The sequence below is a fragment of the Columba livia genome, chromosome 8, assembly GCF_036013475.1.
Source record: "Columba livia isolate bColLiv1 breed racing homer chromosome 8, bColLiv1.pat.W.v2, whole genome shotgun sequence".
In the NCBI taxonomy this organism is placed as follows: Eukaryota; Metazoa; Chordata; class Aves; order Columbiformes; family Columbidae; genus Columba; species Columba livia.
In genome coordinates this window covers 27,078,753-27,102,242 of record NC_088609.1, presented here as the reverse complement: position 1 = coordinate 27,102,242, position 23,490 = coordinate 27,078,753, and the positions used below count along the sequence as shown (strand labels likewise).

Below are 23,490 nucleotides of genomic sequence, written 5' to 3'. Positions count from 1 at the left end.
ACGAAATGATGGTGACTGACCGCTTTTGTAGAGCAAGGGTTTATTAACAGCTCGAACCCAACGATGGGTGTCCAGAATTCTTTTCAAGATCTCGAAATAACTAGAGAAAAAGGATCTCCTGAAGGGGGCAGGGCCACATCCCCGCTACTGCCACAGGCAGCCTGGGCTGGCACCAACACCCAAAATCGAGGGGTCCCCATAAAGCCGGGTGTCACGCCGGGCATGGCTTTTGCTGACAGGAACATCCCGTGTGAGCAGAAACTCTGCTCACAACGTCCTCAGATTTCTGGTCTAGCCTCATCTGTGCCTGCAGGTCGAGAGTGGAGTCTGTAAACGAGAAAGGAGGAAAAAGAAACGGGGTTTATACATGGAGGTAGTCAGGTGTTAGTTTGGTCAACCTCCTGGTTTTTCACGGAATTCCAGTTGGACACACTGATTGTGCTCTGCCCAAGGGTCTGTTCTGCAGACTCACCAGCCGGCACACAGTGGAAGCCCACGGAGACAGAAACAGTGCTGGTTGCTGAACAGCCTTCTGCACAGTGCAGAACTGGCTCCACGGAGAAGCATTTCACTGCCTTCTTCTCAAATGCAACTGGCTTCTCGATTTTGACAAATTTGCGCTGCAGCTTGCAAGCTATAAAACATGAATTCTCTTAAAGCACCCACATAATTTATATAAATAGCTTTTTGGACATAATATGTACAATTAGCAGAAACTAAGACCAATGGATGAACCAAGTGACACAAGCTACATGAAAGTAATCTGATTAAAGTGCATTGGTTTTCTGTCACTGGCTTAGGCTGTGAGAAAACCAGGCATGTGGGGGCACAGTCCCAAGGACTGAGGTGTGCCAAATAGGAGCTAGGTAGGACATAGGTGTCCAAATCCAAAAAGATGCATGTGAAAACCTTGGTCAGCTGACACTCATCTTTACCCAAACTATGTCAGCACTTCATTTAGGGGCAGTAGTGGCTCCTAGACATCCACACTTATGCACTGTGCCTCACATCGCACCTGCCTTGCCATGGCTGGGTAGCTTAGCCCTTAAGCCTCTGAGATCCAGGCTTTCCCGGAGCAGTCCACCCAGGGAAGCTTGATCCAAGAATATATTCCAAAAATGCCACCATGTGCCCAGAGGGTTGTGCTCCACACAAAATGTGGTGCACCCTAATGTTATCCAGATGTTAATGTTTTTGTATAGGATCTGGATGGAAAGAACAGTCATCTCTGGGCTGAAGTTTCAGATTAAGTTCATCTTCAGCCTGAGGAAATTAAAACAGGTATTTCCATCTTGAATGCCCTCTAGTTTGATAGCCAGAGTTAGATTTATTTATTTTATTTTGGTATCTATCTATTTATTTATTTATTTCTGGGAAACTAAAAGCCTGGACTTAACAGAATGGAAATAAAGAATGAAACTACTAAGGGTGACTTCAGATGTCTTTTGTCAATAGTCAAACTACCTACTTTTCATACTAACTTATCATCTTAGTTTTAAGTTTGTAGTTTTATCTGGAACACACAAACTTCAGATAACTACATAGTGCATAAGAAGCTGGTATAAGCATACAACAAAACCAGAACTTGCAGTGAACAACCAAACTCAGGAAAAACAAGTGGTTTTTTTTTGTCTATGACCACTAATCACAAAAATAGTGAAAAACAAGATGATTGTGCTATAATTAATATAGATAATGTATTCATGTGACTAATTAATTAGTCAAAGGCAATGACACTAATATATGTTAGAATCTAGTACCTCCAGCACAGGTGTCTTCCGAGATGATCCAGGACTGACCAAAACTCACTGGATCTTTAGCTAAATATCCACTGGGCATTTGATATTCCCTTTGCTTCTCAGCATCATATTTTCCACAAACACCACACGTTTTTCCAGCCATCCAGAAAGCAACCTGAATCTTTGTGGAAATAAATAAAAGATGTATTTAAATGTTTTTCTTCTAAAAATAAAACCCCTGAAAATAATTTTTAAAATACCTCAAATCTATGCCCATCGTAATATAGTTCCTCTATGCCATAGTCCGGGGCTCTTAGTGACAGGCCTTCCTTTTTGCTGCTGATCAGCATGCTTGCATCTGCAACAAAAAAGCAAAAAGGAGTTTATTTTAGAAGGAAGTTACTGTTTTCAGTTCCAGCCTGAAGCACTTGGTTCCTGGGGACTTAATGCAGGCTCTAATGTATCTTGAAAGAAATGGGGAAATGAGAGAGACCGTAGTGGCCCCTGCCCCGTGACAAGGGTGGCTGTGGCCAGGGGACATCTAGATGCTTGTTCTCTGAGTCTCTGTGATCAGCACAAGTGCTGCGTTACTTGTTTGGTGCAGAGATGCACAGGATTAGCATCTCTTTCTTTGCTTGTCTTTTTTGCCACCTCTCATGAACGCTAGCATGAAGGCATGTTAAAATCACTTAATTGTTTCTCAAATTAGGCCTATCTTTATCTTCAGAGGTGTTGGCAGCATCACATCCTTTCCTTCTTCAAAAGATCTGAAAAGATTAAATGAAATATAAAGATGAGTTGCTTACCAGAATTAGATGTGTATGGGACATCTGTTGGGGCTTGAACACCATTAATCTTCAACTGGATGAGTCCATTGGAAACATACATGTCAACCTCACTTTAAGTAAAGGAAATTAGTATAAAACAAATGCTTTTCCTTCGCCCTACTCAGCTCACAATTTCTAGCGTTGGTAGAAGCAGTGCTGCAGGATGCTCATATCATTCTGGCATGAATCACCTGCCACCCTTTGGGAGGCAGATTGTGAGAGCCCAGGAGAGCGTGGCAGGAGTGCTCACAACACCCTCCCTGGCCTGGCTCATCTCTGAGTGTCTGCTTGTGGCCATGGTTCGGGCAGGAAGACACCAGGCTACAGGGACCCTTGCTGCAAAACGATATAGTTGCTGTTACGTTCACGTAAATTGGAGGTGCTTTACATTTCAAGGGAAGATTGGATTCCCCTCAGTGGTTCTCTTACAGCCTGCATTATTCTGTGCATTGTAGTATTTTCTTCTGGGCAGTGTTTGCTCTAATGAGGAAATATGAAGCTGAAGCACATCAAAAGGACATCCATACAGTTGTATTAAAAGATCAAGGATGATGCAGTGACAAGGAATGTCTTTATCACAAAAGATACTGTCTATAAAACAAGCGTCCTTCTGTTCTTCCACAGAACAGGTGCAGGGAATACTAGTTTCTCTCTGTTTCTCTAACATTATGGCACAGTTAGGCACACAGTTTCCATAAATAAATAATTAGTTGTAATGAGACCCTACGGATCAAAGCCTATGTATGTGCTTTGAAGAATAGTCCCTACGATTATTTTGGTATGCATAATCCCATGCAATTTAGAGTATCTGACTATACTTTTAAAGAGGAACCTCTGATGGCAGAGGTGATTGCTCCAAGATGAAACAAAACGGGTTTTCAGTTAATTTCAAATACAGTAGAACATCGTGCACCAACTAAGGGATGACCAAGGAGAGTGCTTCTAATCTGGGATGAGTAATTCCCTTTTTAGCCATGTCCACTTCTCAACATCTCTGCTGAGATGATTGTGGGTGCTAATTAATTCTAAATATTAGCTTAGTGTAGGAGGCCAGACTAAATTATTACAATAATCCTGTTTAGATTGATAGTTTGTGTCTACCTAATTACTAAGAACTGAAATGAGATGTCTAAATGCTAACAAATTAATGAACAATTTTGAGCAGTAAAGATTTGAGGTTACTGTGACCCTCAGATATATTTCAGAAGCACTTTTGAAAGACAAAGTCCCAAATCCCAGTGACACTCCTAGAAATCTTTCCATTAACATCACTAATTCTTGCATGACTCATGCTAGCACAGATGTGCCCTAACAATCTTCTCTTCACATTTTTAGCATATTCAGCTTGACATCTATTTGTCATTAAGTTTGCAATTACTTACTGGCTGGCGAGTCTGACATTTATTGCTGTAAAGTCAGAAGACTCTTCAAGTCTTTTCATCATCACCAGGAATTTCAGTTCTGGACTACAGTCCTGCACCAAAATGTGGTAGCAATTTGCAGGCATTGAATAGTTAAATTTAACTCCATTGAAGGTTGTGATTTTATTCTGGAAAACCGAACAACGAGCTGAAAAAAACCCAAACCAACAGTCAAAAGCAAGCCTTTTATAACTTATATAAGAAAGTTATTCTATTTTAGATTTGTAATTAAAAAAACAAAACAAAACACAAACATTTTCTGGTTTGACTTATTCCCACATAAAAACAAAACGATTCCTTCAGATTAAATATTGGATTTGTAGTTACACGAAAGCAAAACTTTGCAAGTCCCCAGACAGGAACACAACCCACTCATGATTCAATCGTTGCATGACATCAATTCTGCTCACAGCTGGTGCAACTCTGTTTGTGGCCTTTTGGCTTTTGTAACTTTCTTGCAGTCAAAAGAATTTCTCAATGTCGTTAACAATTCACATGTCATTAACACCAGAGGAAATTCACGAAAATGCTGCTACCTTTATTGAGTCATAACCAGGATTAGAAATAGAAGATGAGGAGGAATAAAAGCCACCTAAAGTAAACTTCTCCCTTTTTAACTCTAGGAGTATTTTATCGGAAATCCTACCATCTCTGATTAGAAATTATTTTACAACTGTTTTAATTACTATGGACTAGTTTTGGTGTTTACCAAAGAAACATAGATAGATATATTAGCCGAGTGATTTCAAACAAAATGTGACTCCTTATTGCAGGATTACATAAAGCTTTTCCATTTAAAATTTACCCTAAGTTAGTATAATGTGATTGGTTCCTAATGCAGCACTAATGAATCAATAATCCCTTCAAAATCAAGTGCAGGAGGTGAAATTAATGTGTATACTTTTGAAGCTGGTTTAGCTTCTACATAACAGCACAAATAAAGCAGAACACCCCAAATCTGATAACACTTAGACATCCCTTTCATAAATTTTGTAATTTTTTTTTTTCTTCACAGATAATCTCTGCAGTGAAGCTGAACTGGCTGCATTTGGGAATGGATGTATTTGGAATCACTATTTGAAATGGAACTGAATATTTAGTCTTACTAATATGTTTTTTCTTTTCTTCACATCTTTGCAGCCTCAAAGGTTTTCATACAGGTGGGTCTATTTCTATCTGAAGTTCAACGAATTTTTTTAGTGAATGGAAAACAATTTCAAGCTATGTCAAAAGTATAAATCGTATTTACAAGACCTGCAAACCAACCAATGCTTGTGCAGATAGTTCATTGCTGACCTTTGAGGTTTTCAAGGATTGAAAGAGTTGCTTGGGAAAAGACATTCCAGTCAGGGGGTGGCACTATTGGAATTGGAGTACCTGGGCTTGAAGGGAATGGCAGGGGAAGCCCGATGGCTCTGTTGTAAATTGTGAGCTGAAAGTTAGAAAATAAACATGAATGTAAAAGCAAAATGCAATGTAGAGATGAGATAGTGTTTTTCTATAATGTTCAAAGAGGACTGTAATGACTGAAATATAAAGTAGAATCTAGATTTAGGTCTGAGCTAAAAAGAAGTCAAGTCTTCTGTCTACAGCATGAAATAGTTCTGCAGTTTGGTGCATCTGCAACCTATAGAATAGCAGTGCTATAAATGAAGTTAGACATTCACCAGCTTGCAGCTTTTTGGGGAGCTGTACATCCCATTTTTCACAGTATGAACAGTTTGCTTGCCCGAGATAGATACCCTCTCCTTGCCCATACATTGAGGGCAGCTATTTGGCTGTTATGCTTCTCTACAGCCTGGTTTCATTATCTTTTCCAAGACACAGGAAAACCTATCATCTTCCTGAAGATTTGGGGAGAAATGATCTTTTTAATAAGTTATTGTCTATATGCAGTCAATCATTACGGCTGATTTGTAGCCTGTTTCTTATTTCATGTGTTTGCATGCTACATGAAAGAGAAATGTGTTTAAAGATATTTTCTTAATGGAACTGATCATTTGAATATAATGTCCTTGCAGTGGGAGTTTCTTTACAGTTTAATAAATTAAAAATTAAAAAAAATCAGCGGGTTAAAAAAACTATTAACCTTCAATTTCGTAAATATTGAACACCCCAGGAAATAGTGGAAACAGTCACCTCAGGTAGCTTGAGGACCACATCGCAGGTTCTCGGAGATGTCAGAGCCACAACCAAGGTTGCCTGGTGAGAGGGACCACGCTGTTGCCTTTGGGAATACCCAAGCACATATGCAGCTCCTGGAAGAAATGAGTATAACCTGGAAAAGAAAGTGATGACAATGATCTATCTTTGAAAAAATGTTGGTTATTACTTGCTCAGACTAAAATAAAACAATATGCTTTCTGTGTTAGACATGTTTTGTATAAGGATTTAGTAACACCCAGTGGTGTGTATGGGAGGAGGGGCAGGCAGATTCTAACTATTAGTGGGTGAAACAGTCTTCAAGAGACTGGATGGCAGAGTGAGATGGTAAGAGAAGTATAGCCAACTTGTTTTAAACGCATTCAGAGTTAAAAATAGGCACTGATTACATAAAACCCAAAACACTTATATGCAAAAAACAGAGGACCTCATATTAATGTGTCAGTCTTGCAATGGTAACTTTTAGCAAGGATCCTCTGCCCACTAAGATTGTCAATGAACAGACAGAGGGATCTCTATGGCTGGCTTCCCTTACAGGTTTGGGACTCAAATAGAGAAAACCAGAAAATATTCCTAAAAAAATAAAACAAAAAACAAAAAACATAATCTCAGAGCAGATAAAAAAGCTGCAGGATAGTCAACTGAATGGTTTCATCCCCTCTAATCAGGGCAGATAGACAGTATATGGATAGACACATATGTGAACTGAGTCCAGCAGTTACAGTTTTCTTATGCTGAGTGTCACACAACATTTGCTATTTAGTGTGCAATAAGCCTTGTGGGAGATGTTTGTATCGCCTTCTCCAGAAGCCAGAGGTAAGGTGCTTATGTTAGGAAATTACTCTCCCTATATAGTCAGTAAGAGACAGGTTCCTTCAGAGAACCAAGGTTGGGCTTCTGCTCTGAGCCTTCATCAACTGGGAAGCATCAGGAGACCAGTTTCCTAATTCAGGCACTTTAAATTAAAAGTCTACAATAGATTGGGTGAATTACATAATCTCCTTTGTTTCAAGTGGTTTTCCTGCAAACTAAAATGCACTATGCTTCGAGGGGATAAATACACAGAAAAAAAGGGACATGTACAATCTGATTTTATAATATCCTACTGATTAGTGAGAATTTTTCCAGCTCAGAAATTTCAGAACTGAATCTGCAATTATCTGGAGCATTAACACAGGTGAATTTTTCAAAAACTAAAGTAAAATCTCACCATCTTGCAGTTGTTTGGACTATTGAAGGTACTTTTTGCCACTCCAGTTTCGTCTGCATAGCTGGATAAGCAGCAAATTGTCCTGTTGCAATCTGAGCTGCAATCTGGTAGTCCTGGCAATCTTTACCCCATTTAAGAGAACCCTAGTAGAAGGGAATATGTATGTTTTTGTATAAACCACAGTAAGATCATTGTATTTTATTTACATTTCAGATGATCGTTATTTTAAACTTACCAGTACTTCATGGGAATTTACTACTGAAGCATCAGCACAGAGTTTCCATCTATTTGATCCTGCGATGCTTGAAACGAACATCTGCATCCTCGATCTCATGGATTGTGTGTCAGTGTACAGTACAAGCTGTAATCCCGTCGGCTGCTCGTTTCTGTGGATGGCACGAAGGACTGCAGCCAGTATTGGTGGCTTGCTGTCTCCCAGGAATTTAGGCTTAATTCAGCAGAGAGGAAATAGAGACCAAAGACATAGGCAACATATTAAAAATACTATATTAAAACCACAGATAAAAAGTTTTTGTGAAGGAGAAGTCTAATGCAAGAAGACTTTTTATGTGAGGTATGGGACAGCATCATAGGTCATTGCTCAGTCTGTTCAGTTCAATGTAGTTCTGTCAAAGCCTTTCAAGGGAGAGCTGTCGTGACCTGTGTAAGTAGAACAGTAGTGTTGGGAGGCTTTTTGTAAAGTAATATCAGTGTAACAAAAGGAAGTATGGAGTAGGATACTGCTGAATAAAGAATCAATATTACCAAGCTTGGCACTGCTGTCTTACCTACCTGTAGTTTAGCTAACAGTCTTTTTGATAAAACTCAGTCCCCCATTTAAAACCCTGACAACTTGTGTTGACAGAGGGATCTGTTCAGTGCAGTCCAGCTCGCACGAGGAGCAGCACGTGGCCCATTCGTAGTCGGAGCCCTGTGCCCAGCAGTGGCCATGATGGCCCCACTGGAGCTGCAGGGCAGGAGTGCCCCTGGCCAGGATTGCTGTGGGGCAGCAGATCCTCCCTATGCTGCCAGGTCTGAGTGACAGAGACCCACAGAAGGACTGGGGGAGATGGAGCAGGCCAGGGCTTAGGGGGAAAAGGGGAAGGAGCAAGGCTCTGGCTGAGGAAGAGGGTGTATGTGGTGAGAGCACTGGGGAAGACTGGGAAGAGTTCAAAGAGGTAGTAGTGTGGTGAAAAGGTGGACAAGAGGTGAGTTCAAGTTATGTGGGCATGGGTGGGGGAGATGGTAGATCTGGTTGCCTATTTTCCGCAAGCTACTTGCACTAACAACTGGGAGCTGCTGGTGCAGAAGGGGTCTCTCTGCCAATTATGGTTTACTATTTTGTAATTATGTAGGTCCTTATCTGAAATGTGTGAAATTTTCCATTAATGAAATCTGCTCTGGATTCCATCAGTTCTTAGAATAGGTCTTACACAAGGACCAGGTACTATGTACCATGCAGTCATTCCTGAATAAACACCTGGATTGCTCTCAAAGTTGGAGCGTTACTGCAAAACCAAGGTCTTTCCAAAGGCCTTTTATGCTCCTGCTAACATGAACAGAAGTACTTGGCAGTGAAGTCTTAAGGAACAAACGAGTGGCAGAGTCAAGTCCTGAACTTCTGCAGAAAGCTATGCAATACAAAACGTATCTGAAACCAGTTTCTGATCAAGAAGATCAGCATTTCTAAAGCGTTCTCATTTTTGTAGTGAATTGTTTACCAAGTAACACAGATTTCAACAGATGCAGCAATACGTTCCAGTTGCATTTAAAATATAGCCTGTATTCAGTGAATATTCAAAGCCATTCAATGGCTATCCAGTGTGCTCACCTCTATAAAACAGGAAACCATTCATTTTCTTTCTGTATATTATCTAATATGCTAAATTGCCATACTCTTCCTATTCTGTTATAAACATACGATAACTGGAAATCTAAAGGAAATGTTTTTATTTCTTGTAGATTAAGACACTCACCTGAGACATGGCTGTAGAGTTACCTTCACCACTAGCTGAAGAGGAGGAGCTGATGCTACTGTTCAGGGTTTCCCTTTCTGGGTCCTGCAGAAGCAGAGAATCGTCTTGAAGCAAGTTGTTTGCCACTGGAAGTTGTCACAGAATTAATCTATCACATTTTTACTATCACAAAACTAAGCTCTAATTGCAGCAAAGCTAATGAGAGCAGTTGAAGGTCCTGCTCACAATATAAGCAGTAAATGTACCTGTTCATTTGCTGATTTGAACCAAAACCGGAAAACAGGTAGATTTGCCTGTGAAAACAGATAGCTTGTAAGAAAACCCAAGAGAAGACAAAGGACTAACTTTTGAGAAATGCATTAAAATGTTCAGTATTGAGTACAGAAAAAAGGTAAAACAAAATTATTTTTTAAAACATTTTAGATTGAAATCTTCTGAAACGTTAAACTTCTGAAGTGCTTCAGAGAACCAGAGAGGTTAAAAAGGGGGGAAAGCTCTGCTAGGTGGTTACCTTGTCCATCCTGCAGCAAACAGCCACCCCCAACAGTCTGTGTTTTCTTTCTTTGGTCCGTGCTCTATGGCACAATTTCCTGATGTACAAAAACATTCACTGCAAGAAGTGTAAAAAGCTCCAGCCTGGGTGATTTACCTGTTGGCTGGAATATTCGCGGTCCCCACTGCAGTGCCTGTCTCCAGAGTGGTCTCTGCTGCTGCTGCAGCTGTTGCTGCTGGCAGAGCTGACACTGCTGCTGCTCCTGCTGCGGCTGCCACGCTTCTTCCCAGACTGCCTGCTGCCATCTTTCTTGTGTTCATTTCCAGGCTCTTTACCATCAGCAGAGGAAGCAGTGGAAGAAGAGGATGAACTGGAGAGGGAGGCTGCACCAGGCCCTGCCCAGAGGTCTGTGTCTGCAGCCTTGTGTTTTCTCTCAATCCGTTTTGTACGGATCCGTGTCTTATTTGAGTCCTACAAAAACAATTCAAAGCGGTATGAATGTATAGCTTGTTCTCTAACGTTTCTCTGGGTGTCAGACAAACTGCTCACCACAGGCTTTCAAGGAAATACAACTTCCTGGCCCCACATGCTGTGGAACTTGCACCAGAATTCACCTAGTCTCATTCCCGCCAGCCAAAATCCTTGCTTTCCCATGCGAGTTTTCCACACCAGAAACCCTTGGCTTCATTTATAGGAAAATATTCCCTTCTCTGATACTCAAAGGCTCTTACCTTGAACATATTTTCAATGCCTAGAATCTTCTTCAGTTTAGCTTGAATATTGTCATATGGAGATGTGGCATCCTCTTCCTTAGCCCCTGAGCTTGCTACATCAATGATTTTGGAAGCTGCTTTGGATCCTGCCTGAATCTCCAGCTGTATTTTGTCAATATCAGCATCTGTATGAACTAAAGTAAAGATACTTATATTCCAGGGTTGTGCTGCTTGGGCAGCATTCACAGAGGTTGACAAGAGAAGCTGGTTGTAATGACTGTACCTGGCTTCAAAACTACTTTAGCTTCAAGTTCTCCAACTAATTTGTGCAGATAGGTATTACTTAAGAAAGCAGCATATTGTGACTTTAGGCTGAGACAAGCAGAACATCCCAAATTCTCAGATTTTCTACAGAAGATATGTGTATAAAATCTTCCTCCCAAGCTGTGGTGGTATGCCTCTTCTGACCCTTGCTGGTATCCTTCGGATATCACACTAGGAATACTGCTTTGCTGCATTAAACAGAAATAGAGCAAATAAAAATATTTTCCACAAAAAAATGATCACAGCTCCTAAAATCTTTCTTCCTACTAATGAAGAAAACTTTGATGGTCTTGCTTAAGTAAGGAAGCACTGCTCAAAACTAGAGATCCAAGCAGCGGAAAGAGTAGGGTTTCCTCTGAAGTGCTTTGTGGAAGGGGACATCTCTCCTGCCCAAACTTTCTCCGGCAGTTTTTCACAAACATCCAAATGAGAACCTGCAGGGCTCTCTGGAGGAGTTATTTCTCTCTGTCGGTTTTGGGCTACTAGTCCTCCTGTTGCTAGTCAACCCATCCTTCCCACGCCAGCCTCAGAAGCTGAAGAGCAGCAGGAATTACCTCAGTATTTGGGAACAGAAATGTATAACCTGCCCCAAACCCATCTTTTCCACATTGCTCTGGCTTGGGAAAAAAAGAGATATTGTACAAAAGATATTAATTTCACACGCCTTCCCCATGACTGTAAAGAAATAAGAAGACATGCTGTTGAAGCACGCTACCGGCATGAGATGGTGAGGGTGAGCGAGCTGTGAATTATCGTGTCTTGAGCCCATTGGGACCTACGTCAGCCTTGGTTTGGGATATGTCAGGCGCCTGTGGAATCTCACAGTGTCTGTTTGTGATCTGGCCAGCCAGCTGCTTTGTTGGGGTGCTCAGCCCCTTTGAGGAGCTGCCTGTGCTCTACCTGTCTGCAAAAGAGATTCTGAGGGGTCTCCTTACCTTCCAGCTGCCAGGTTTTGAAGATCTTTCTGATGGCTGAAATGGCTGGCCAGAGATGATTGGTGCTTTTCCTCTGGGGAGAAGCTGGGATTTCTTTTCAGAGTCTACTTCTTCCATGTTCCTTGAAATAGCATAAGCTTCACTCCTGTGAAGGTGATAAATGGCACACGAGTAACATCTTCTGATCTTGATGGTGCAAACAAAGACAATACTAAGTTTTATCTGGCTGCCAAAGTACGGCACAGCCTAACAAGGAGTTGTATGTTCAGGATTTTATAACAGTGAGCTCACAATCGGTAACATATAATAAGCCAAATGCAACAAGCTCCTCTGTACCTCACAGCTGCAAGCTCAGCCTCCTGATAGCAGGGAGGGGCTTCAGTCTTCAAATTTTTCTCCTTCATATTTATCCTGGCATCAAATTTCATTGCAGTGTTGGCACAGAACTCTGCATGAAATTCAAGACCACTCTGAAAGTATTGTGTATTAATCCCCATCATTGCAATCATATGAAAATATGCCCTAAAAGAGTGGAAATAAAGACACGCATAGTTACAGAATAATATGCATATATTTAACTTTGAAATGCAAACCCACATTTTCACACTGTTCTGTTTATTGTAAGAGCCAGTGCTGATGGATGAGGAGATGTATCGTAACACAATAGAAAAAAGCTGAAATGCCACTGGAAAAGGTGAAGGGATTTGTCTGATGAACGAAGGTAATGTGGATCCTTTCACTGCTTTGTCACTGATACATTGTTTGAGGACAAACCAATGCCAAAATCTTCTAGCTTCAGATTCTGTCTAGTTTATTATCACAATTATTATTAATATTATTGTTACTAGTACTGTTGTGTTTGCTTTTGGTTTTGCAGATTCAGAAGCATTTCCCTTTCCCCATGAAATCCCTCCAGCTTGTGCCAGGTGGCGATGCAATTCTACGCTGAACTTGTAGAAGCCTGTTCATACTTAAGCAAATATATCTTTATAGCTTAGTATCTTAGTCACATAACAGGTAGAAATGTGAGCATTTTTAGCACTGGCAAAACAGCACAGCATCCCAAGTGCACATTGCAACGTTTTCAGGTTCATAAAGCATCAGATAATTCCTCATGACTTCACTGCTCTGACTAGTACAGCTGTCCCAAATCTGGAACAAGGGAGACAACAACATGCAGTCACGTATCTATTTAGAATATAAATATAAATACTTCTGTGTGTATGTGAAAACATATGCCATTTTTACTTTGGCTTGATGTCAGCATGAATATCCATGTTGGTTTCCAACAACTGTGAAGGTCTAAAATTGTCTGATAACGGCGGTGATATCTGTATATCCACTGCAAAAGACAGACAGGAATAATGAACAAAGAACAGGAAAAGCTGGAGATCCAGTTTTCTCAATAAGCATAGTAGTTAACATATGGGCAGTGCTTTTACATTTTGGAATACTGCACATGATTATTTAAAGATTACTACTCCAAACCAGAGTTACACAAATATGTCCCAGGTGAAACATACTAGTTATTTCTCAAACCCTTTGGAGTTGCTGAACAGTAGTGTTTCCCTATTTGCAAGATTACAGAGGGATTTAATTTCATCATGGGGGGTCAGACCCACAATTATTGTGGGGAAACTGCCTGGTTTGGCATCTCAAGCTCACCGTCGGCCGCACCCTGGGCCAGCGCGGTGCCGCACAGCCCGAGCTCCAGCGGCACGCCAAGCACTGTGGGGACGATGTGCCGCAGCTCGCCCACCATTACTGGCAGCGTCCATTGGCCTGAAATGCCTCGCTGCACCTCTTCCACCACTTTTTTCAGCACCAGCTGCCTGTTTGATGATCCAGTTAGACTCTGAAAATAGGGAAATAGGTAAGCAGGTAAGAAGAGACAGGGAAAGGAAACCATTCATCATTGCAGACAAAAAGACAACAGCCTTGTAAGTACCATCATGGTCTGCTGAATGGCATCTTTATCGACATCAACAAAGGCGATCTCTTGGCCCAGTACTTTGATGTAAGCGGACAACATAGGGTCTTCAGGAGGCAGTTCTTTCCATCCCAAAAGCTGTGATGTTAAGGGGAGATGGGGAGAAAGGGAAGAAACAGATAGTGTCACTTAAAATACAGTAATCTATTAGCAAAGAGTAGATCCTACCTGAAGGATGCTAGCCATGGTTCCTTAGCTGAAAAGCTAATAGGCATCATACAGATCTGAACCAATGTGACCTTTCTTATGTTGCATGACTGACTTCAGTGGGAGTTTCCCCATGTAAAGATGAGGTAAGGACTTGGTAATTTCTGCTGCTGTAAGTAGTGGGTGACACCTGAGGACTTATGAACAAAAATCTTACTCAATAGTAATTTTAAAAGGGAAGAGCAACCAGTTACTGTGTTTTAACATACACTTTAAACCACACAAATTTTGGCTACCAGTATTATCATAATCTTTCGTACTGTACATTAAGGGGTGACATATCTTGAGTGAAAAGATGGCATCTGTTGACAGTGTAAGTACAATGTAAGTACATCTTTCCATGACCAAACGGGATGACTGACTCCTTTCTCACTGAAACATCAAAGGGTTGGCTTGATGGGCAGGTGATGCAACTCCAGTGCTACTAGGAGCTGTGTATTGCAAACAAATGAGAAGAGTGCATAGAGACATACCGTTTTACTGAGTTCCTTCAGTGCCTTGTGTGTATCATACTCAGCAAAGGGAATATTCTGCTTCCTGATGAGCTTGGTAAGGCCTTGTGACCGGAGAGCCACCTGTAGGAAACAGTATCAGGTGTCACAGCCCAAGTACAAGAGAGCCCAGAAAACCTTTGTACTTGGTATTAACCTCAACAGAGGCTGCTCTAAATGCATACTTCATCAAGTCATGGCACTTACAAGGCTATGTCTACCTGTCAGATGACTGCAGGCTATGGCTGCAGATGCTGAGGATGTGCCGAGCCAGCTTTGAATTAGTTAGCAGGGATAATTTCAGGGCAGCGCAGAGCTCAGCTCAGTTGCAAAGTTTGCCTAAGAAGCTGAATGAATGCCTGCATGCTGTTACATGGAGCCTCATGCTGCCCTGGCTGCTCTGCTGGCTGAAATTTAATTTCAGATGTTATTTACCTGTACTTATGCAAAATATCCTAGATGCCAGCTGACTTTAGGTAGATAGATGAATGTTCTGCTGCATAAGCTTTCCTCTGTTCTCCTAGATTTTCAGGCCTACACTGAACATGTTCATTGATGAATGTATGTGTCAAGAAGCCCAAATAATAAAAGAAGCCTAAGTAAAATCATAATCATTATCCAAATTTTCTCTTCCACATTCAGCCTTGCAGTCAGAAGTGTAGTTAAACACTACACTGCAGTTCAAATGGCTTAGCAAGTAATACTATCTGTAGCTGGCTTGCATTGAGCTGGCTGTTTTAATTAAATACTTACCTCGATAATATCTGTTGCAGTATTTGCATAATATCCTCTTACTTTTGTGATTATATCAGTTGGAAACATCGTGCTGGGACTGTTCATTAGATAGGCCCTCCAAATGGCACCAGCCTGATATTCAGCTACCACAGGAATAAAAAGCAGCAGAGGTTTTGGTTAAGGTCTCCGAGGTGTCTGGTGCATGCATGTAAGCCACCTCAGGTACATGCTGTAGTAGATCACAAGGGGTTCTGCCAGGATTCAGTGCCACAGGTCCTCGGTTTTGCAAACTCAAGAGAACTTTGTTCTAGTGCAGAATCAACACACCCACAGTGATTGAAGAAGGAAGCCTAAATCCATGTGCAGGCATCGCTTTCCCCAGAAGTTACCCACAGAGCAGTAGAACACCCTCAGGGGATTTTGCATGTTAGGAGGCTCTTGTGCTTTGTCTGCTTCAAGAGCGGACCAAACTCACAGCCTGCGATGGGATTTTGGATTAAAACCATGGAACACAATAGAGGCATTTGGCTATGTAAGCTGAAGCAGTGAACAAGGCACGTGGTACTCACGGGAATAATCACCAACATGAATGACCTTGCTGTAACGATAGCTCAGCCTGTCGAGTCTGGGGCTCAGTAGTTTAATTGCAATGTTGCAAGCAGCAGATCTGAGTAATAAGGGGTTAAAATCATATGAAGATAGTCAACTGTGACCAAATTCTTAGACAACTGCAAACAAAAAATTACCATTTGCTACTAAAAAAATGTACTTCTTCCTCTACTTACAAATTATAGAGCTGTGGTATCCTGCCTACTGCCAAAGCCTTCATGTGTGAATATGTGAAACTGGCCACTTGTAAGCTGGGCTCCATCAGCAGTGAGCTGGCCATAGCTGTTACAACTGGAAGAGCAGGCTTTGTTTCAAAGAGGACAACACAAGCCACCATTCGGACATTAGGAGCAAGTGTTTTGTCCATAAAGACCTGGAGGGAGACGTCCCTTACCTAGAAGAGGAAGGGACAACCTGTGAGTACCTCATAACCCCTCAGTGAGAAGTGGTTCCTAAACTGTGCGTGTGTGATCTACAGTGGATGGAGAACAAAACCCTAAACAGAGACTTGAGCACGGGACCTGTCACTGAAAATGAAGATATCGGTGGGTGCACAGTAAACAGGGCTGGAAGAAACATCCATCAGTAACAGGTCCAGTGTTACAGTGACTAAAGTCACCACTTTCCCAGGATATCAGCAAGGAGAGGCTGATGTTGGGAATTCTCAGTGTGGGCAAGAGGAAGACCAGTAGGTGAGAATTCAAATCACACCCTCTAGGACTTTCGTTTAAATAATAATTTCAGTTACTTTTGTGGGGTCTTTTCTGGTGATTTTCCTCAAGGCCAACACAGCATCAGCATGAATTCTGTTTGGTAATGAAGCTGCAGCCAGGGAAAATGTTGGCAAAAACTTCAGGATGCGTTTGATACTGGCCGGCTCTCCTGCATTGCTGATGGCTTTCAGGGCCAAGGCCATGTCTTTGGCATCACGTTTGCTGACGGCTTCAGTAGCGAGGTCGTGGAGTGGCTGAAAACAGAGCAGACTCTGTTAATCTTATCAGGTAATGATCTTGTAATAATGCATAAAAATATGCATTGTCATAGCAAACAAAACAACTACTGGTGCAAAGCCCAGAATGAAGCTGATCAGATTTTTCTCCAAGCAAAAATCTCACCATCATTATCAGGATGCCAAATGTAGAACACAGAAGCAAATCTGTTTCTTCTTCTTAGAGAGTGTTGTAACTGATTTTAAATTGTGCCTGAGCCAGAGCATAGGAGATAATCCTAGGAGGATGCCTGCACCACAGAGTCCATTGCAAGTTCAAGAGCAGCCCTGAGCTGATGCTGGGTTCAGTCATTCCCTGGGGCACCTGCACCAGCCCTGCCAGCCGACAGCCCTGGGCTCTGCGCAGTTATTTTGCACTTCCAATAGTGATGGCAAGTTTACTTAAACAGTTTTGCTGTTCTGAGAAGATGCATTACTTTTCTAGTGGATTTGCTTTGTTTCATTCTTTTCTTTGGAATTTATACACAAGTCAAACATCAGCAGGCTGCCTCAGTGCTATGGTCCTTCTGAATAAGGAACTAGAGTTGCATGGTCCAAAAATAATGTCCTGAATGTTTCTGACAGTGATGTGTAATTCTGTAGCAGAGCCTCTTTGGAAGCCCTAACCTACGACATGTGTTTATATTCACACTTTAGTGCCTTTTTAGTAGATTTTTAAAGTATGCTCTACCTAATGTAAAAGTAGAGAGAATAATTATAATTATTTTGCTTTAATCCTAAATTTAACATACCTAAACTCAGGTTCAGGTTGTTTACAGAATCCATCATGCCCACGTGCTTCTACCACTTACGTTTGAAATTCTGAGCTGTTAATACCACATTTTTAAAAGGCATCAGCTTGGTGATTCATTCTGGCTTTGCAATTTTGCAGGCAATCACAGCCAGGAGTGCGGCATGTAAACTACTAGTTACCTAATTGCCAGCATTGTGAGAGCTAAATTAGAGGCATTTAAGAAATTTCTTCACCTCTTATGAAATAAGAAATGAGAGTCAACTACCTGAAGAAGTTCATTTGGACAAAGTGAGGACTGAGCACAGTATTTATTTACCATGCTACCATAACCTAGGTAAACAAGTATTCGAAGCAGTGGTGCTTTCCGGATTTGGGGACAGGTCAGAAAACTCTGCAGAAGAAAAAAAAAGTAGCAGTTATTAATGTTTTTAGTGATTAGATCTGGTATTTAGTGAAAACTATGTTTAAGAAACAAATAGATTAAATTGCTTTGGATTTTCCCTAAATATTTTCAGAAGTTAAATCAAACACTAGTCATTCAGCTACAGTGAAAGTAAATAGCCTCACTCCAGTTATACTACGTGTTCTTTAGATTTTGGTTACATTATATAATTTTTCTTGATTTTGACTATTTTTTAAAAATATATTTTGGCAAAAAAGAAATCATTAACACTTTTCCTAGGATGTGTGGATTTAAACATCAAATATCGAGTGCGTTAAAAAATGTTGGCAACAGGTGTTTTGAAACATTTTCTAAAACATTCCCTATTTTTGTTAATACCTTGCATTCTACAAATTGAGAAGGAAATATGTTATGTCTTTGACTTATAATCCTGTGAATTCACCTTTAAAAAGGAGTGAGAAGGAAATAGAAAGAAGGATGATCTGCACTCACTGAGGCAACTTCTAGGGTTTCCTTGTTGGGTGTAACAAAATGGGAGGCAAGAGGGAGAGTCGCAGCTGCTTCCCAGATGTTCAGCTTCCCATCATGAATTTTTTGCTTCAGGAATCGAAATGTGTTGGTAGCTCCAGCAGCACAGATGGCGCTCAGGAACCAAGGCCTGTCAGGGAGAGAAGGATTCATTATCCCCATTGTTCAGTTGTGCCTCTGCTGGGAAATCCTGGCTGAAGGCAACACAAGTACCTGTAGGGAGGGTGGCTGGCAAACTGCACCCACAAAAACTCAATTTGATCAAGGGTCACTATACGAAGGAGTTGGACCATTTGTAAGAACTTGACTGAAGCTTCTTTAGTGGCTCCTTCCTTGTTTTTCTGAACTACTTGCCGCAGTGTTTCTGTTAACTATGGGGAAAAACAGACAGTTGAAAGGATCAGTGTCAAAAATAATTATGTGCTGACTTGTTAACATTATAAATAATGAAAGAGTATGAAAAGTGAGCCTCTAATACCTGCAAATCTGGATTTTTAATCCTTAGTAGAGGAATTGGCATCTGGAGAAGCTCTCCTGAGAAATGATAACGAAGACTCCCCTGGTTTTGCAGCTGTGTTTTTGGTGCACTGATGGGAGTCCTTTTAATGGCAACCAAAGACAGTTCTTGTCTTCAAGGAAGAGAAAGGAATGCATTAGCAACCTTTGACCACCCCATGTGAGTGGATGACATGTACAGTGGTTGGAGTAGACTGAGGGGTGTCCAGCAGGGCAGTTGCAGTGCCCACAAACCAATCGTGCACTTTTCCATTCGTGCATTGATCAGGATTATCTGGAAATGGCACTGACGAGAGCTCTCATTAGAATTTGCCAAAGTCTCTGAGAGGCTGGACAAATGTTTCAGGTGGCCCAGCAAAACCCACAAATTTCAGGTCACAAAACCTGGCTGGGCATCTCAAGGGACATACAATGTCTTGGCCCTTCGCAGCCCACAGGCCAGATACTCCTTGCTAACTCACGAATCAAAAGTCAATATGTTTTGGGCACCTCCTCCTGGCTCTGATAATCACAGCTATGCTAAGGGCACCTACCTTGCTTCCATGACTACCACCCCACTGGGTTCATTGAAGGGAGAGATCTGGTACAGCTGCTCGGACGTAGCAGACGTCATCAGGGCCCCCCTGTCATCGTACTTCATCTTGTAAGTGAACATTACCATGCCCTTGATGTTTCTGACTTTCTAAAACAGCGCAAAGAGACCCACTCAGAAATACGAATGGGGGGTAGTTAATAAGCACAGAGGAGCCAAACTCCCTGTGAGCCCGAGCGTGGCCCCGTGCTGCTCGTACCAGGGGGCAGGTGGGGCAGAGGCGAATGTACGCCATTCCCATGTTCTTCACTGCTCTCTCCTGGCAGTCCATCAGGTTCTTGCTTTTGGAAATGGTGGCACGGTTGTTCTTGCCTTCATCCTGAATAACATACTTGGTTTGGCAGATGCCTTCAATCCCAGCCTGTGAGTATTAATTAAACGCAATGAACTTCCTACTTGAAATGACCTTGAAACAGCAACAAGTCACATTGCATGGAAAGCACAGGCACAGCCAAGTTACTGTATAATAGTAAAATGAGAATAAAAGTAAAATCAGAATGGAAAAAACAAACCTCCTGTAGTTCATACACATTTTGTGTCTTTTTGATGGTTATCTGCATCATGTTCAGAATCCCCCTCACTAGGTTAGTGCACAGGATGGGACAGTCCTCAGGGGCGTAAATACTTCCAACCCTTCCCTCAGTGTACTCAAACTTGAAGGCTTGGCTGAGACATGCAGCGATGGTTTCTGTGAGCCTTGAAGATGGAGTGAAGGGGTCCGTGGGCCAGAAGCCGTTGTATTCCTCCAGCTTTGGTGATTGAATCTGTGAACAACATTAGGAAAACATTCATTGTATTAATTCAGTTTGAAACCCTGCAATAACAGGGAAACTGGGCATTTCCAGTCCATGGCCGAATACAAGCCACTTGTCCAACACCACAGGATATGTTTGCCTCCTTGGACTCGTGTGCTGTACCTAGGAAGCACCCTTGGAAATGCAATTTCCATGAAGGATTTCTGCCAGAAAAATAAGATCATGCAAGTGGCATTGAAAACTTCAGCAAGTCTGGTGGAATTTGCTGTGTGAGTGAAACACTGGCTGTCAGCACCTGTGCAGAAAGGACACTCGGCCGTTTTCCCCAGAAGTGCAGCGAGATCTCCTTTTAGTCTGCAAGGCAGCCAAGCCATTGCTCAAGTTGCCTGTCTGAACACATTGGGCACTATTTTGGCTGCTCCTCCTGGTCCAGCATGTTTCAGGGTGCCAGACCCCCAGCACTGCTGATGGGAAGGCAGAGGCGACTGTGGGACCTTGCACAGGAGGTGCCCCAGCAGGAGCTGATGTCTCTTTGGAAGCAGATGTCATCATTTTGAGCTCATCAAGCTGCAAAACTTGCACACAAGTCCTTGAGTGCTGCCTAGTGGGAAGTGCGTGCCCACATGCATGTATGTACCTAGTCACACACACATACGGTCCCACCCTTGTACATAAAAGTACATGTCCCTGCCTAGAGGGAAATGGTGTGGTTCTAGTGTTCTATTTCATTTAGGCATTTATAACCAGTGCTACAAGGGTGGCTTGCCTCTTGTTACATTTTCTCAAATTAAATCCTACTCAAGACTACTGTCCGCAATTGCTGAAATTATAGCAACCAGGGGGGTTACACAGAGCCTACAATTGCAGCACTGTGTGAAGTTTGATAATAGGTATTCGTTCACACTGTTTCAGTAGTATATGCACAGGATTACAGATTGGGTAAACTTCTAGGACAAATACTAAGAGCCCTTTTACAACTTTCCACCTACATGGTGTCTTCTAGAACCCTTTTCTGTGGTCTTTTGTCCTATGCCAGTATTTTAAGGTATTTGGTTTAACCTTTTCAATGAGTAACAGTGCTTCCAGATCTTGATATCATTATGCCAAGCACAAGCATTGCCATTAGAATTCTTCACATTTGAATTAATGACTATGTGAAGAACATCAAAAGGAAGATAATGTAGACAGATGGGACTTTCTAACTTGATAACTGAATTCCAAAACCAAGATTTTCTCAGGCTATGGACCAGGTTGAAAAACATGGATATTTCATGCTTGAATTCTCATTTTCATACTCAAGTTTAGTGTTGCCTTAGTAAAACTATCTTAAGAACATTTCTTTAAAGCAGCTGCCTGCCACATTTCTGCATGGAGATGAACCTAGGGCAGCTTTAGCCAAGGGGGCTTGGGTACTGATGGCAGCAGTGCTGGAGCAGCCCTTTCTCCCTCCAGCAGAGGTTCTGGGCTTTTAAGAAGCCTGTGGTGCTGTCTCCAGGTCACTACCCATAACCGAAAGCAGTTTGGCTACAGCTACAGACGCTCTAGCTGTGCCCTCAGCTCTCCCCCGGCATGGTGTGGGGGTATGGGATGCACAGGTCAGTGCCTGTGCCCACACCACTGCCCGCACTGGGGAAATCATCACTGCCCGAGGGAAGCTGCTTAGTCTGACATTGAGCTTCCGGGGTCATCCCAGCACTGCGAAACACGCTAAGCTTTCCTATGAGCCTGGCATCTTTTTGTCATTTATTTTGCCAGCCTGGAGGTGTGAACTACATGTCCGTAGCCATGTGATGCAGGTGGATGAGTTTCCACGCCTGTGGTGATTTACCTGGAGAAGGTGGTCGCTGTGAGACACATGGCTGATTGCCAGCTTGCCGGTCAACCTCACCCCCGCCATTGCCAAGCCTCTGCCGGGCAGCCCGTGCAGGATGAAGCTGTCATAGCTATACAGGTAGGTCTTACCGATAAGAAAAACAGGCTCTGTCGAAAACAAAACACACACACGCACATATATATATAACAGAAACATCTCATTTGCTATGACTGTTGTGATGTTACTCACAAGAACTATCCCAGAAAAGAAGGGTGAGGCTGCTACTGCCGAAAAATTGGTGCAAACAGTGGGCAATGCAGGGCCATAGGGGAAGGCAGCATGGAAGCTGCTCGGTGGGAGCACACTTACCCAGGTCCTGCTTCTGGCCCCCTGTGTGGGAGGAAACAGAAGGATGCGTGAGAAATCCCCATCTCTGTGGATCATTTAATTTATTATTTATTTAGTGAGTATGTTAACGGTTGGCAAACAACCCCTGATGGGCTCCAGGGTGCACCCCCACAGCCCCAGGACACCAAGCCTGCACCAGCCCCACTGAATAGCTGTTGCATATTCTGCTTTTCCCTACTGCTAATCTTAGGCACGTTAATAGTTTACAGCCCGAGTCATAAAAGCACTTCAGCAAATTAAGCTGTAAATCTCCCTGAAAGGCTCAAAGGAGATGTAGTTTGCTCCGGACCACAGTGACTATCACGGCTCAGCAGTGCTGCTAAAGCTTCAACTTACCCACGACGGCGAGCACCAGGGTGAGGATGAGTCCTTTCATGCTAAAAGCAAATGAAGACTGCAGGGGAAAATGTGTGGCTTTTATAGAAGAATTATTAACAGGCAGAGTGAATTTTGTTGAGTTATCAACTTTTTATCAACCACTCAAACCCTTTGAGGGAGAGGGGGTTGGGGACAATGCGCTGGCTGTTATTGCTGAGCCAAAACCATCACAATTTTGTTCTTGCCTCACCAACTAAATGCTCTGAAACTACCTTTCAAAACAAGTGCTTGAAAGAATTAAAATGTAGTTAAAGCCAAAATATTTCTTGTGTAAGAAAAACTACTAACTGTTCTTATTCATTGGAAGTACCCAGTGCTATTGCAGCCTGTGCTGACTTTGCCCAGGTGATCCTGACCTGACCAGAAGGCACACAGCTTATCTAACCGATAGTGCTCCAGCAGGATTGTGCAAAGCCCCCAGGCAGCCCCCCTGTGACACCACGCTGATGCCCTCCCTGCTGCCAGCTGGACATGCTGTCACCCTCAGCACTACCCTCTGGGGCAGGAAAGTCACCCAGTAAA

General features: G+C 42.3%; 1 protein-coding gene across 1 annotated transcript; it reads right to left on the bottom strand.

Annotated features, from left to right (window-relative positions):
- Positions 1–23: 23 nt before the first annotated feature.
- On the bottom strand, positions 24–22,966 carry LOC102094968 (vitellogenin-2-like). The gene is made up of 35 exons (XM_005507233.4): positions 22,927–22,966; positions 22,552–22,572; positions 22,198–22,349; positions 20,127–20,378; positions 19,814–19,975; positions 19,556–19,704; positions 18,985–19,135; positions 18,720–18,877; positions 18,471–18,636; positions 17,841–17,966; positions 16,582–16,800; positions 16,010–16,227; positions 15,794–15,891; positions 15,243–15,367; positions 14,472–14,573; positions 13,750–13,869; positions 13,467–13,656; positions 13,050–13,143; positions 12,138–12,323; positions 11,802–11,946; positions 10,826–11,054; positions 10,561–10,736; positions 9,986–10,300; positions 9,582–9,629; positions 9,337–9,420; positions 7,596–7,808; positions 7,361–7,503; positions 6,127–6,265; positions 5,284–5,419; positions 3,949–4,135; positions 2,546–2,637; positions 2,000–2,097; positions 1,761–1,920; positions 473–634; positions 24–327 (listed from the first exon to the last, which is right to left on the bottom strand). The coding sequence occupies exons 1-35, from the start codon at positions 22,964–22,966 to the stop codon at positions 212–214; spliced, it is 5,172 nt and encodes a 1,723-aa protein (XP_005507290.3). The 3' UTR covers positions 24–211.
- Positions 22,967–23,490: the final 524 nt, after the last annotated feature.

Excerpts from the sequence above, each read along its gene's own strand:
- LOC102094968 (XM_005507233.4), bottom strand. The coding sequence starts at position 22,966 with ATGAAAGGACTCATCCTCACCCTGGTGCTCGCCGTCGTGG. Across the intron at positions 18,637-18,719 it reads GCCAGCCACCCTCCCTACAG|GCCTTGGTTCCTGAGCGCCA; the intron begins GTACTTGTGTTG and ends TCTCCCTGACAG. Across the intron at positions 2,098-2,545 it reads CCCATACACATCTAATTCTG|ATGCAAGCATGCTGATCAGC; the intron begins GTAAGCAACTCA and ends TTTTTGTTGCAG.